At 46.0% G+C, this 13,144-nt stretch overlaps 1 protein-coding gene and 1 long non-coding RNA gene across 6 annotated transcripts in view; one reads left to right on the forward strand and one right to left on the reverse strand.

The window, feature by feature from the left end:
* Ddi2 (DNA damage inducible 1 homolog 2) overlaps positions 1-2,732 on the reverse strand; it is a 44,448-nt gene extending 41,716 nt beyond the window's left edge. For 2 of the 4 annotated variants that reach the window (XM_058571134.1, XM_046468928.2), the window contains exon 1: positions 2,400-2,730. In XM_058571134.1, coding sequence (XP_058427117.1) covers positions 2,400-2,537 — 138 coding nt within the window. In that variant the 5' untranslated portion in view covers positions 2,538-2,730. Of the gene's footprint in view, positions 1-2,399 lie in introns of all 4 variants that reach the window. The other 2 variants (XM_046468925.2, XM_046468929.2) reach the window with 2 other exon arrangements.
* Positions 2,733-3,086: 354 nt separating this feature from the next.
* Positions 3,087-6,565, forward strand: LOC124110257 (uncharacterized). 2 transcript variants are annotated; one of them, XR_006857234.2, is made up of 3 exons: positions 3,087-3,358; positions 4,759-4,868; positions 4,991-6,565. It is a non-coding gene; the product is annotated as an uncharacterized LOC124110257 (long non-coding RNA). The 2 variants fall into 2 exon arrangements; XR_006857233.2 differs by lacking the exon at positions 3,087-3,358 and adding an exon at positions 3,385-4,657.
* Positions 6,566-13,144: the final 6,579 nt, after the last annotated feature.

Here is a 13,144-nt window from a genome sequence, read left to right on the forward strand (position 1 = left end):
GATCACAAATCCAAAACCAGCCTCAACAACTTAGAAAAAAACATAAAAAGGGCTGAGATGTGGCTCATGGGGTGCCCCTGGGTTCAATCCCCAGAACAAAACAAACAATAAAACAGAGACACAGAGAACAGAGACAGGTAAACAGACTAGAAAGGGAAAAGACACCCTGGAAGGTAAAGGGCAGTTGTGGGGTGGATTCAAACAAGTAAAGAGGATTTGTGGGGAAAACTATAATGATGTTTACTTTTATGATTTGCCCAAAGGAAATGACTCAAGTGTCTAAGGTGGATCCTGTTCCTGCCTGATGGGCAAGCCAGTGAAAGAAAACCCACCACCAGACATCTTAAAATAGATACTATGTTGTCAGGTTACAAGGGAGCCAAGAGCACAAACTTGAAAAACAGGGACTGTTTACAGTTATCTAATACAGGCTTAACATTAGCTGGAGCCCAAGGATTCTAATATGCTAATTTGGCTTGGGAAAAAAGTAAATGCAAAAAATATAAAATTGAGAGGAAGAATTTAGAGTTAACTTAATTGTTCAACTAGTAAGGAATTCCTAAATTTCCAAATTGGCAGAAGACAATGTCTGCCTTGATCATACAATTGTCTTTCAACGTGACACCTTTTTTAAAATTCCCTTAAATTTTTGTTAAAGCAATCTCAAAAAGTGCAGTGGGCTGGAGACATACTTCAGTAGTAGTTTGCTGACTATGAGTGAGATCCTGGGTTTCATTCCTAGAACTATATCTCCCCACCCTGCCCCCCAAAAGTGAAGTTACAACAATCACTCTCTCCTGTCCCAAAACCTAATAACAAAATTGATTACGCCTTTTTTTTTCCCACTTCCCCTACAATTGGTGGTTACAATCAGGGTAATGTAACTAGAGAAAAAAACAACTAAAACAGAATTAAAAAAAAAAAAAGAACAAAAACTGAAAAAAAGTCACCTTCAAAAACTTAAGAATTTATTTTCCCAACTTGTCCTCTTTTTAAACTGTCCTTTCCTGGTTCTTCACATGAGAGATGCATTGCAGAAACTGGATCCTGAGTTTCTGTGTATTAACTTTTTATAGAAAGGGGTGGGAATACCCAAAATCTTACAGTTTCTTTGTAGCACTTGCCAGAGTGCCCATTTGAATGACACCTTGGGCCCTGAAAGAAATTTGTTCTGAATAGGTTTATACCAGGGTCTAAAGTTCACACTGTGTAAAGGAATCCTACTTCTGAACAAAATATTGACACATTTGTTTACCATAAGTCAGGGTAGAACAAGCTGTGTAGTTGGGCAACAGTTTTTGGAACTATTTCATAACTGTGGTGGGAAATCAAGATTTATATTCTAGGGCCTTGGAAGACTTGCATTTCCTAATGTTTGGAATATGTCCCCCAAGTCCCACTTTATCAAGTCAGAATCTCAAGTGTTTTCCTGTAAAGGCTTCAGGAGTTCTTGTCACCTACTGTTTCTCACCTATTCTGCTTGATTAAGACTATTGGTAGCCTAAAAGCATTTTGAAAAAAAATTACTTTGCATATTTTAAACTATAAAAGGAGCTGAACTCCTTTCCAGAAGCAAGATAGGGAAATGAAACCAAATCCCACTGAGAAGATACCAAGGCCATTTTCAATCTAATATCCTTATAAAGCACAGAGCTTTGAACTGACCCAAACCGAGCTGTAACCTGGAAGGAGAGACTTTGGCTTACTACCAAGGAAGAAAGTAGAGAAACAAATGACCCGAGTTGAACCAAGGATTACTTTCTTAAAAAAATAATAATTCAACTCAAAAACGCATGCGATAGTGGGAGGAAGCATTTCCAAAGACCTCAAAACGAGGTAGTGAGTCTTAAAAAACTTTTTTTTTTTTGCTGCCTCCCCTAAAGTGCCAATCAGTACATTTAAAAGCAAACTGCGTATATTCAAGCAGGAACCCTCACCCCACCCTACCAAATAAATTTAAAAAAATAGATGGAAAAGTCTACCAGTCATCCAAACTGGTATTTCTGGTTGGGGAAGCAGGCTGTATGAACCCTGCTTGCAATCCCAAGGGCTTCTGCCTGGGTCCACGGCGACACCCCAAACTCGGGGTTAGAAAGGATGAAGAGGCCACAGAGCCAGAAGGTGGGGAAGGCTGCCCGGCAGTCCACGTGCCCCTCACGCCGCAGCTGGTGCGTCCGCGGCCAGGTCCTCCCTTCCCTCGCCCGGCCCGCACCCCACCCCATGCCGCGGAGCCGACCGGGCAGCTACGGATTCCGGCTCCCTCCCAGCTGCGGGGGCGAACTGGGCACCGCCGTCCGCGTTCCCCCCACCCAGTCCTCCACCAGCAGCAAGGGGAGCGCGCGAGGCCCCGAGGCCGGGAGGGCCAGCTCCGGGGCCGCCCCGCTCGCTGCCCGGCGTACCTGGCTCTCGGCGGCGGGGATGCCGGACTCGAGCTCGCACAGCGCGCGGAAGTTGTGCAGCTCGAAGTCGGCGTCGACCTGGAGGGAAAAGGTCACCTCGGAGAGGTCCCTCCGCACACAGTACACCGTGAGCAGCATGGCCCGGGCCCGACCCAGCTCGGTTCGGCTCGGCCCGGCCTGGGCGCGGGGCGGCGGCGGGGCCTGGCTGGTGCTGCGGGCGGACGGCGCGGGTTGCTCGCTCGCTCGCTCCTTCCCTCCCTCACACACGCTCAGTGACTCACTCCCTCCCGCCCTCACTAGCGAGCACGGCCGCCGCCACCCGCCTGCGAGTCCGTCTGCCTGCCGGCCTGCCTCCCACCGCTGCCGCCAAGCGCGCCGGCCGCCCGGCGCCCCGCCCCGCCGCAACGCGGCTGCCGTAAAGCCCGCCTCGCTCCCTCCGCCTTCGCGACGCAGTGCGGGGCGGGGCCGGGCAGGGGAGGCGCGAAGGCAGGAGAGGATTGGCAGGGGAGGAGTGGGAAGGAGGCGTGGGAGGGAAGGAGCGCGAGAAAAGGGGAGGAAGGCGGGGATCGAAAAATCTGATAGGCTGACATCCGAGCTGAACTCCGCGGGGGGCTCCAGTCTGATTTATTCATCCAGCAGGCGTTTAGTGAGTGCCTGCCACGTGCTAGGCGCTGGGGACACCTCTGAATAAAAACACTCGCCCTGGCCTCGGACTCCGCGTCTCTTAGGGAGACTGGCAAACAAGCAGATAGTTCTAAAACACGGCTCTGAGAGATCAGTGCACTTCCTCTCCTGCTGATTTAAGGATGAAAACTAAAACCATCATCCTGCCTAGTCTGCAGAGCCGGGCTCGCTCCGGCCCCTGCCTACCTCTCCAGGGCTGCCCCTCCAGCTCCTGCCAAATGTCCTCCCCGCTGGGCAGCTCACTCAGCTCCTCCAAGGCGCCACTCCCCGGCCTTGTGAGTAGTTTTCTCCTTGGACTGCGCCAGTTTCCTGTCTCTGGCAATGGTGCCTTTATTGGTCACACAGCTTAGAAGCTACTCCCATATTGGCTACTTTAGTGGCCTCTTTAAGGCCACATAGTTGATGAGTGGTAGAGTCCCAGACGTGAGGATGAGTAAGAAAACCCAAACCGCAAGAGGAATACAAGATGGAGGTGAGATTAGCATCTCCCCCATTCACTCCCACTCCCCCCTCTTCTAGCATACTAGGAGGGAAGGAGGATACAGCATGCAGCTAGGCCAGGTAACAGGAAGGAAAGAATTTCCAGCTGAATACATTAATAAAGGCAAAGGGGAGAAGCAGGGGATTGAGGAGAGTGGTCCTATCAAGCTACAAGTAACAGAAAGCCTGGCTTGCAAAAATGAAAGGAAAATTATGATTAAAAAAACAACAGGGAAAGAGCTTTTCAAAATGGAGTCCCCAAGCCATCAAGGGAGATCGAGTTAACAATCCAGCTGCTGCCTAGGGATGTGAACTTTGGCCACCTTCACCCTTTGCAGGCATCTGAAACTGATTACATTGGGTTGACCTGGAGACTGCAGATGCATGTCAAGAGGTTATGGGATTCTTGTTTCATTGGGCTCATAACCGCTATCATTACAGTACCTGTTCTTCCTCAATTTCAGTAGCATTTTTCTCTATAAAGAATTTTTATCACTTTGTAGTGCTTCAGGTTCAGGCCCCACTTTTCTTGCCTTTCTTATTTGGAATCTGTGTCTCCTGAGTTGGAATGCCAAAGACTGCAAATAAACTCCTTTTTACCTTTGCAGTTTCTAAGTTTGGATTGATCAGTAATATCACTGGCTTAAACAAATAAGTTTATTTTCTCATTGGGTAGTAGGCCTGTAGTTAGATAGCTGCATTGGTTCAGTGACTCAGTGATATCAGGGTGAATACTTCTACAATTTTTTTGGCTTCTCCCTGAGGGTTACAGTATGGCTGGAAGCCTCTAATCCATGCGTCATTTTACTTGTTCAATACAGGGGCTTGCCCAGAAGTAACTCAGCAGATTTTTGCTTGCCTCTCACTGAACAAAACTGTATTACATAGATGCAAGAGAGGCTAGGAAAATGAGTATTTTGCCTTTTCAACCTATGTCCCCCTTTTGTGGCACAGGGGATTAAACCCAGGGCCTTTGCACATGCCAGAAAGTACTTACCACCGAGCTCCATCCCCAGCCCCCTTTTCAACCTCTTCAATGGACATTGTCAAGAGAAAAAGGATTTGTGGGTACAGAAAAGATTGAAATGACCATTGTAAGTTGAAGTAAATTGAGCACAGAAATTATACAGGATTTCCAGGTGGTGTCAGCTGAAGTTGGAATAACGATTGATTTCTCTATTGTGTTTTTTTCTAGTAGTGCTCAGGTTCCTAGCTCTGGCAGAATTAATTTTGCAGACAGGCACAACAGTATCTCCCATCCTGTGTGTTCTTCCTGTAACGTGGTGACATTCCTCCCATTTAGAGGTAAGGCTTATGTCCTTCCATTTAGATCATGACAGAGTGACCCTGGCATAAGTGACAATGTATGATTTCTGAGACTAAGTAATACATTTTCTCCTTGCTTCTTTTGGAACACTTGATCTCAGAACCAGAAGTTTTGCTGCGAGGGAACCCAAATTACTCCATGCAGTGAGACCACCGTGCACTGTGTATAGATATTCCAGAAAACAGCTCAGCTGAAGACAAAACAGGTTATGAGGAAAATCCACCAAGTCAAGTATATGAGTAAAGACACTCTCAGATGAATCAACCCCAGCGGTGAGTCATCTCCAGCCTTTGAGTCTTTCCGGTTGAGACTTCAAACATCATGAAGCTGCTTTCGGCTGTTCGCTCCTTCAAATTCTGACCCGCAGAATTTGTGAGCATAAGAAAATGTAAATGCAAATTAAATCAACAGTAAGAGACTACTCAGTCCTATTAGGGTGACTATAATAAAGAAGTCAGATGATACAATGGTGGCGAGGACATGGGAGGTCTGGAACCCTAATACACTGCCACTGGGAATGTGAAATGGTGCAGCCACCTTGAGATACAGTTTGGCAGTTCCTCAAAATGTTAGCTAGTGGGGGTAGGCGGGGTGTGGCTTGCTAGCATGCTGGAAGCCCTCAGCATAAACAACTCAAGCCCAGTTTGGTGGTGCACACCTGTCATCCCAGCAACTCGGGAGGCTGAGGCAGGAGGATCACAAGTGCCACATCAGCCTGAAACTCAAAAAACAATACCCAGTCAGCATGTCTCAGGAACCAAGATGTACTCTGTGTTAAAACAGGATACAGACCCAAGGTCCTAGTGTGTGGAAGCAGGGGTATATTCTACAAGCCTTCCTACCTAGATCCACCAAGCTCATGTGGCAGGGCCCTCTGCCAATAGCTCTGCTCACTGGTTTAATGGCCCTGAACTCCCTCTTACCTCTTAAGAGAGCTACTCTGGAGCACAGAGTTCCCTCAGCTCCTCACCAGTCAGCCCCTTTCCTATTTGGACTCTGATCAGTTGCCTCCTGGGATTTGGCTCGGAGTGTGAACTTTTCTCTCACTGCCCCTGAGATAGACTTCACACCTCTATTACCTGCAACCACTAATGGCTTGAGAAGTTTCTAGTACTTAATGCCAAATCAGGATGGGGTGGAGTGGGGTAGAGGTTAAGAGAAGGGAGGTCTCAGAATCTGAAATCCTGCTCTAGACCAGCAGGGCTACAAAGAATGGACCCTGTTAATTGCTCACTGCTGCCAGAGGCAGTGGTGCCTGCCTGGAATCCTAGTGACTTGGGAGTCTGAGATAGGAGGATCACAAGTTAAGGCCAGCCTCAGCGATTCAGGGTGACCTTCAGCGTCTTAGCAAGACCCTGTCTCACAAATTAAAAGGGCTGGGGATATATCTCATGGTAAAGCATCCCTGGTTCAATTCCCAGTACAAACAAAGCAAACAACAACAACAAAAACACCTCACTACTGTGTGTCAGGCACCTTGCCAATGATTGCTGACATTTACTGAATGCTGTCTTCTTTTCAAGCACTGTTCAAAGCACTTTGTGTTATTTAATCCTTGTAAAAATCCCATGAGGTACTATTTCTATTTTACAGATTAAGAATCGAAGGCATAGAGAGGGGATAGTCTCTTGCCCAAGGATCCAAAAGTAATAAAGGTCAGCTTCAGGAAATCTGACTGGAGCCCACAGACATTTTCCTTTCTTTTATTTGGGGGTGGTGATGCTGGGGATTGAACTCAGGGACACTCTACTACTGAGCTAGCCCTTTTTATTTTTATTTTGAGACAAAGATCTTGCCAAATTGCCCAGGCTGGCTCACACTCCTGAGTAGATGGGATTACAGGCATGTGCCACTGCACCCAGAAAGCCCGCAGTTTTTGTTTGTTTTTTATTTTGGTCCTGGGGATTGAACTCAGGGGCACTCAGCCACTGAGCCATATCCTCAGCCCTATTTTATATTTTATTTAGAGACAGGGTCTCACTGAGTTGGTTAGCGCCTCACCATTGCTGAGGCTGGCTTTGAACTCGCCATCCTCCTATCTCAGCCCTCCAAGCCACTGGGATTACAGGTGTGCGCCATCACACCTGCCAAAAGCCCACAGTCTGAACCACTTTGTTACACTGCTACCATGTAGGATCTCATGTTATTCTTTTAAATGCCCTCAGAAGGCATTGTGTTCATCAGTTTGTGGTCGCTATGACCAAACTGCAAGATACAAGCTACTTAAAGGTGGAAAGATTTATGTCGGCTCACAGTTCCAGTTCATGGTCAATCCATTGCTTTGGTCCTGGGAAGAAGCTGAATGTCATGGCAGAGGGTGTGGTACAGGAAGGCAGCTCACCTCCTGGCAACCAGGAAGTTGAGGGAGAAGAGGAGGGGGCCAGAGACAAGATCTAGTCCTGAAGGGCATGCTCCCAAGGACCCACTCCCTCCAACTGGGCTCTACCTCCTGCAGTCCTCACTACCATCCACTAATATCATCAGATGACTAATCTGTCAATGGACTAATCTGCTGAGAGTCCTCAGGATCCAATGAATTCTCCTAAGTCTTGCATTTGAATTTTGCTGTGTTGGGGAACAAGCTTCCAGCAAGTGAGGCCTTGAGGGACATTTCAGATCCAAACTGATACGGGCATCCTTCCCATTTCATAGGTAAGGCAACTGAGGCCTGGGCACTTGGATCAATTTACCTGTGTTCACAGGGTCAGTGAGTGGCAGACTCCTCACACTGGAAACAACTTTAAGGGCATCAACATTTATTCCAACCTTTTATCTAGAACCCAAATGCTCTGCCTATGCATGTGTGTGGAGTCACCTTGTTCTGCTCCCAAACCCTTTCTCACCATGGTGACCACCCCAATCTTCCATCTCTGGGGTTCTTGCCTAATTCTTTTCTAGTTGAAAGAACACACGTCAAAAAGGCATCTACCTCAGTTGATTTTTAACATGCCTATAGTACTATAGTAGGACCTAAATCTCTCTAACATAGTCATACTTGGTTTGGTATTTGGGAACTGTTTTTTTTTTTTTTTCTTTAGGCAAGTATATATTGTGTAGAATTTCCCCTTATCATCATTTCCTGGTTATGTTGCTCAAAGAAGCCTCTCTCAACACTGTACTATTCCTAGCATATTAATTGACAGCATATAGAGCTTCATTTTACTGGTTTTACTCTAATGCAAAAACTTTCTGTTTCTTTGGCCAGAATATGTGATTCTGTTTAAGGTGACATCTCCTCCCTTTCCTGCTTATCTTTCTGAAGATCCAGTGGTGGTTTAGTCAGTTCCCAGGCAGCCCCTCCTTTCCAGTGTTCCTGGAATCATTTCTTATCAAAACATCTTGAGTAACTATGGACTTTTCTCACCTCTGAGTTCAGGTCCCATGATATGCTGACTCACATGTTTGGGGCTAGAAATCAATATGTAGGATTGCGAGAATCCGCCCTGGGCAAAACTAGAAAATAGGCGAAAGTTTGTCCTTGCACGCTCAACTTTGTGCCCCCTCCCCCTCCCTGGACTGTCTCACCTATCAGTTTCTGAGTTCTTACTTTCTTCACTTTCATTTTCATTTTTTTTTAGTTGTAGGTGAACACAATTCCTTTATTTTATTTATTTATATGTGGTGCTGAGGATCGAACCCAGGGCCTCACACATCCTAGGCAAGCGCTCTACCTCTGAGCTCCAGCCCCAGCCCTGCTTTCATTTTCAAAAACTTCTCTTAAGAAAGGATCTGATCCTCAGCACCACGTACAAAGATGTTGTGTCTGCCGAAAACTAAAAAAATAAAATATAAAAAATTCTCTCTCTGTCTCTCTAAAAAAAAAAAAGATCTAAAAAAACAAAAAGAAAAAGAAAAGAAAGGATCTGAACTAACATTAGGGTATTAATGATTGCTGAAAATATGATTGCTCTTAGGTTACTTGTATTTTAATAGGGGATAAAGTTGTCGATCATAAGCTACAGATTTCTAGGTTTCAAGGAACTTGGGGAAGGTAAATTTTCCCGAGAACCTTCTGGATTGAACAAGCCTACTTCACTCACTCACTGTTCCTGAGAAGGGCTTTGTTGATCTATTATTGACACATCTAGTTCATACCTACCTTCATATTCAATTGTTCTTTTTCTTCTCTCTCTTCCGGAAACATTTCATTCTTTACACACAAAGAAAACCTTGGGTGTCCCTCTTGGAACACCACATCATAGTTATGGAGGAATATCAAGGCCAAGATTATAAAGAACCAGCTTTAAAGGTACAAAGTGGATACAGAACACTCTGAAGTGGACACTGCCAGTATTGTTGGAAGCCTTTTACCCACTTGGAACACGGGTCCACTCAACATAAGAAGTAACAGAACCATATTAGGTATAGAACATTTATGCATATCTTCAACAATGATTAACACCTACTACATGATAAACATTGTCCTAGGTACTAGTAGTTCAACAGGGAACAACTGTCTATTCAGGTGGAATTTACATTCTAGTAGGAGGTGATGGACAAAGAACATAAAAATGTGTCAGGTGGTGATTAAGTGCTATATACCAAGGGGAAAGCAAGGAGTGGAACGCGGCATGGAGGTGGGTTGACAAATGGAGGCAGTGGAGTAGTTGCTACTTGGTACAGGGTGGTCAGGGAAGGGTCCCTTATAAAGTGACATTCAAGCTGGGCACAGTGGTTCATGCCTATAATCCAAGCAACTCAGGAGGCTGAGGTAGGAGAATGGTAAGACCCTCAGCAATTTGGCAGTATCCTGTCTCAAAAATAAAAAGGGCTGGGGATTTAGCTCAGAGATAGGGTGCCCTGGGTTCAATCCCCAGAACCATAAATAAATGAAAAATATTCAAGTAGGTGAGTGAAGTATAAGACAGGTGGACATCTGGGAAGATACTCGACACAGGTAAAAGTGAATGCAGAGACCTCATGGTGTTTGCCCTGTTTGAGAAACATCATCAAAGGCAGCACTTTTGGGAGAAATGAATTAAAAGGCAAGTGGATAGGAGTCTGTGGGACCAGATTACCGTGTAAGTAATTGTGAGGACACTGACTTATTGACTGAAATAAGAAGCCACTGGAGAGAATTTGTTGTTGTTTTGTTTTCTTGTGCAGAGGATCAAAACTAAGCAATGCTGTACCACTGAGCTACACCTCCCACCATTTCTGGAGGGTTTTGAGCAGAGAAGTGATATGATGTGGCTTGTGTACTAAAAAAGATCTCTTTTGGGCTGGGGATGTAGCTCAGTGGTAGAGCATGGGCTTTGCATGGTTCAGTAACGAGCACCAAAAAAAAAGAGGATAAACTGGGCGCCATTGTGCTGGCCTGTAATCCCAGCTATTTGGGAGGCTGGCTGAGGGAGAAGGATCACAAGTTCTAGTTCAGCTTCTGCAATTTAGGGAGACACTGTCTCACAAGAGAAGATAAAAACGGCTGGAGATGTAGCTCAGTGGTAGAGCACCCCTAGGTTCAATCCCCAGTACTGAAACACCAAACACCAAATACTTCTCTTGCTCCAGGTGAATCTCTCTTCAGAGCTGAATAAACACTGCCCAACTCATTATCTTTAACTCCTTGTCTTGAAACATCGTATCACTTAACATTTGCGGCGTTGAACCCATTGGTCAGAACTTCCTCTGTTACTAGAGGAAGCCTCTGACATAGCTGTTTTTCTTTTTCTTTCTTTCTTTTTCTTTTTTCTTTTCTTTTTTTTTTTTTTTTGGAGAGGGTTGCTCGGGATTGGACCCAGGAGTGCTTAACCATTGAGCTCATCCTCAGCCCTTTCTGTTTTTTTAATTTTGCGAAAGTGTTTCACTAAGTTGCTGAGGCTGTCCTTGAACTTGAGATCCTCCTGCCTCAACCTCCCCAGTCGCCAGGAGAATAAGGCGCCCACGCGCCTGGCAGACGTCAAGTCTTATTCAGAGGAAATGCTCCTCCACGACCAATTCAGGACCGTTTCACGCCTAGCCACGGCGGGCGCATAAAGGCCTCGGTGGCCACGGCTGCTTCTCTGGTCCTATCAGCCGAGGCCTGGACTCTGTACCATGACAGGGCGAAACTGCACCAAGCACCTTCTCTAAAGGACCTCGGCGATCGCGATGGGTGAGAGGTTGGCAGTGCCGCCTCACGTGACCGCCGCGCCCTCTCCTAGTGGACAGTGGTGCCTGCTCACGTGATGGGAACTGGCCAATGGCTGGCCTCTGCGCGCTTGGCTCCTAGTTGCTAGGCGACCCGGTGGCGGCCGGTCCTCCTCGGCTGCGGACGTGCTGCGGGAAGTTTTCGGTGGCTGTGGAAGTTCCTTGTGGCTGCCGCTTTCGCTCCCGCGGGAGTCCCGGGTGGCAGCCCCTTTCCAGGCTTGGCCCAGGCTTCCCGTCTCCACCGTCAGGCGGGCGCTGGATCCTGGAGGCTGACCTGGCGGCCTGGGTGCTGCAGGGGCGGGCTAGCCAGCGTCCACCCTGGGCCTCTCAGCTCAAGGGAACGGGTCGCGCTCCACGTCCGGCAGGGACTTGGCGTAGGCACTGGCGGGCAGAAGTGCTAGGACCTGGTAGTAGCGCCAGGCGTGGCTTCCTGCGGCTTCCTTGTTGTGCAGGCCAGGGCTCTTGCCTGGGCTGGAGGAAGTGCGCGATGGGGACTCTACACAATGCTTCGATTAAAAAAAAAAAAAAAAAAAAAAAAAAAAACCCAACTTGAACCCAGAGGTGTAGCTCAGTAGTAGAGTATTTGCTTAACATGTACAGGGCCCTGAGTTCCATCCCCAGCACGCAAAAATAAATAAAAATGAAAATAGTATTCAAAGCATCAGATAAGGGCAAATCTGATTTTCTTTTCTTTTTAAAAAATTTGTTCTTAGATTTACATTACAGCAGAGTGTATTTTGACATACACATACACGGAGTATAAATTCTCATTCTTTTACATAATGCCGAGTTACTGGTTCCGCTGGTCATGTATTCATATATGAACGTAGGAAAGTATGGGATTCATTCCACTGTCCTTCATATTACCATCCCCTCTTCCTTCCCTTCATTCCCCTTTGTCTAATTCAATGAGCTCTATTCTCTGACCCCCACCCCTTATTGTGTGTTAGCATCCATATATGGAAACATTTGGCATTCGGGTTTTTGAGGATTGGCTTATTTCCCTTTGTATAATAGTCTCCAGTTCCATCCATTTACCAGCAAATGTCATAATTTCATTTTTCTTTATGGCTGAGTAATATTCTATTGTGCATATGTACCACATTTTCTTTACCCAGTCATCTACTGAAGGACACCTAGGTTGGTTCCATAGCTTAGCTATTGTGAATTGAGCTGCTATGAACATTGATGTGGCTGCACCTCTATAGTATGCTGATTTTAAGTCCTTTGGATATATGCTGAGGAGTGGGTTAACCGGGTCAAATGGTGGCAAAATAGTTTCTGAATACAAAGACAGAGCAATGAAGGTTAACACACTTTTGTTCTATTTACAAGAGAAGAAATTTCTCAAATTATATAGGAAACATTTGGGTATCCAGAAACCCAGTGTAATGATTTATAGGCTTGATGGGATTTCATTTATGTAAAAGTTTACTGGAAGGAAAGTGACCACAACACTCGGAGCGACCAAGAGATCTTTATTACAGCAGTGCAACAGAGGAGAAGAGAGAGAAAGAGAAGGAGAAAGAGAGAGAGAGAGATAGCAAGAGAGAAAGCAAGAGAGAGAGGGGGCCCGGCAGGAGGGAGTTTTTATAGCCCAAATCTAATGAGGTCTCTGGGTCTGCAAGCTGCCTGTTGGCACAAGGGGGGTTAAGTGTTCGGCCTTGAGAGGGGGCTTGGGCGTTTGGGCTTGAAGCAAATAGTTGATAAAGAACCAGACAGAGGGTTTGAGTGGCCAGGTCATCCTGCAGCTAACTTTGTTTGGCATGCCCTGCAGACAACTTACTCAGCCTGTCCTGCACCTAACATTTACAAAAATCATTATATTGGAATTATGAAATTCAAATGTCTCAAGTAAACTTTGACTCAGATAAAGAACTATGGTTTTCTTACAGTTTGTTGTTCTTGGAGTTCACTGAATTGTTTGAATTGCTGAGGTTTTAATTTTCATCAAGTTTGGGAGAAATTTGAGGTCTCCAATTGCACATGCATTAGGCCACTTGATCTGACCTTGAATTCAATGATGCTTTATTCTCCCTGCCTCCTCTTTCTTTTGTCACTCACCAACTCTTGGTATCCTCTATTACTGTGCTTTTCAAACTTAACTAATTTTATTTCTGTTTGT

This window comes from Marmota monax, unplaced genomic scaffold, assembly GCF_021218885.2.
Source record: "Marmota monax isolate L192 unplaced genomic scaffold, Marmota_monax_Labrador192_F-V1.1 WCK01_AAM20220418_F8-fsc00008, whole genome shotgun sequence".
Classification (NCBI taxonomy): domain Eukaryota; kingdom Metazoa; phylum Chordata; class Mammalia; order Rodentia; family Sciuridae; genus Marmota; species Marmota monax.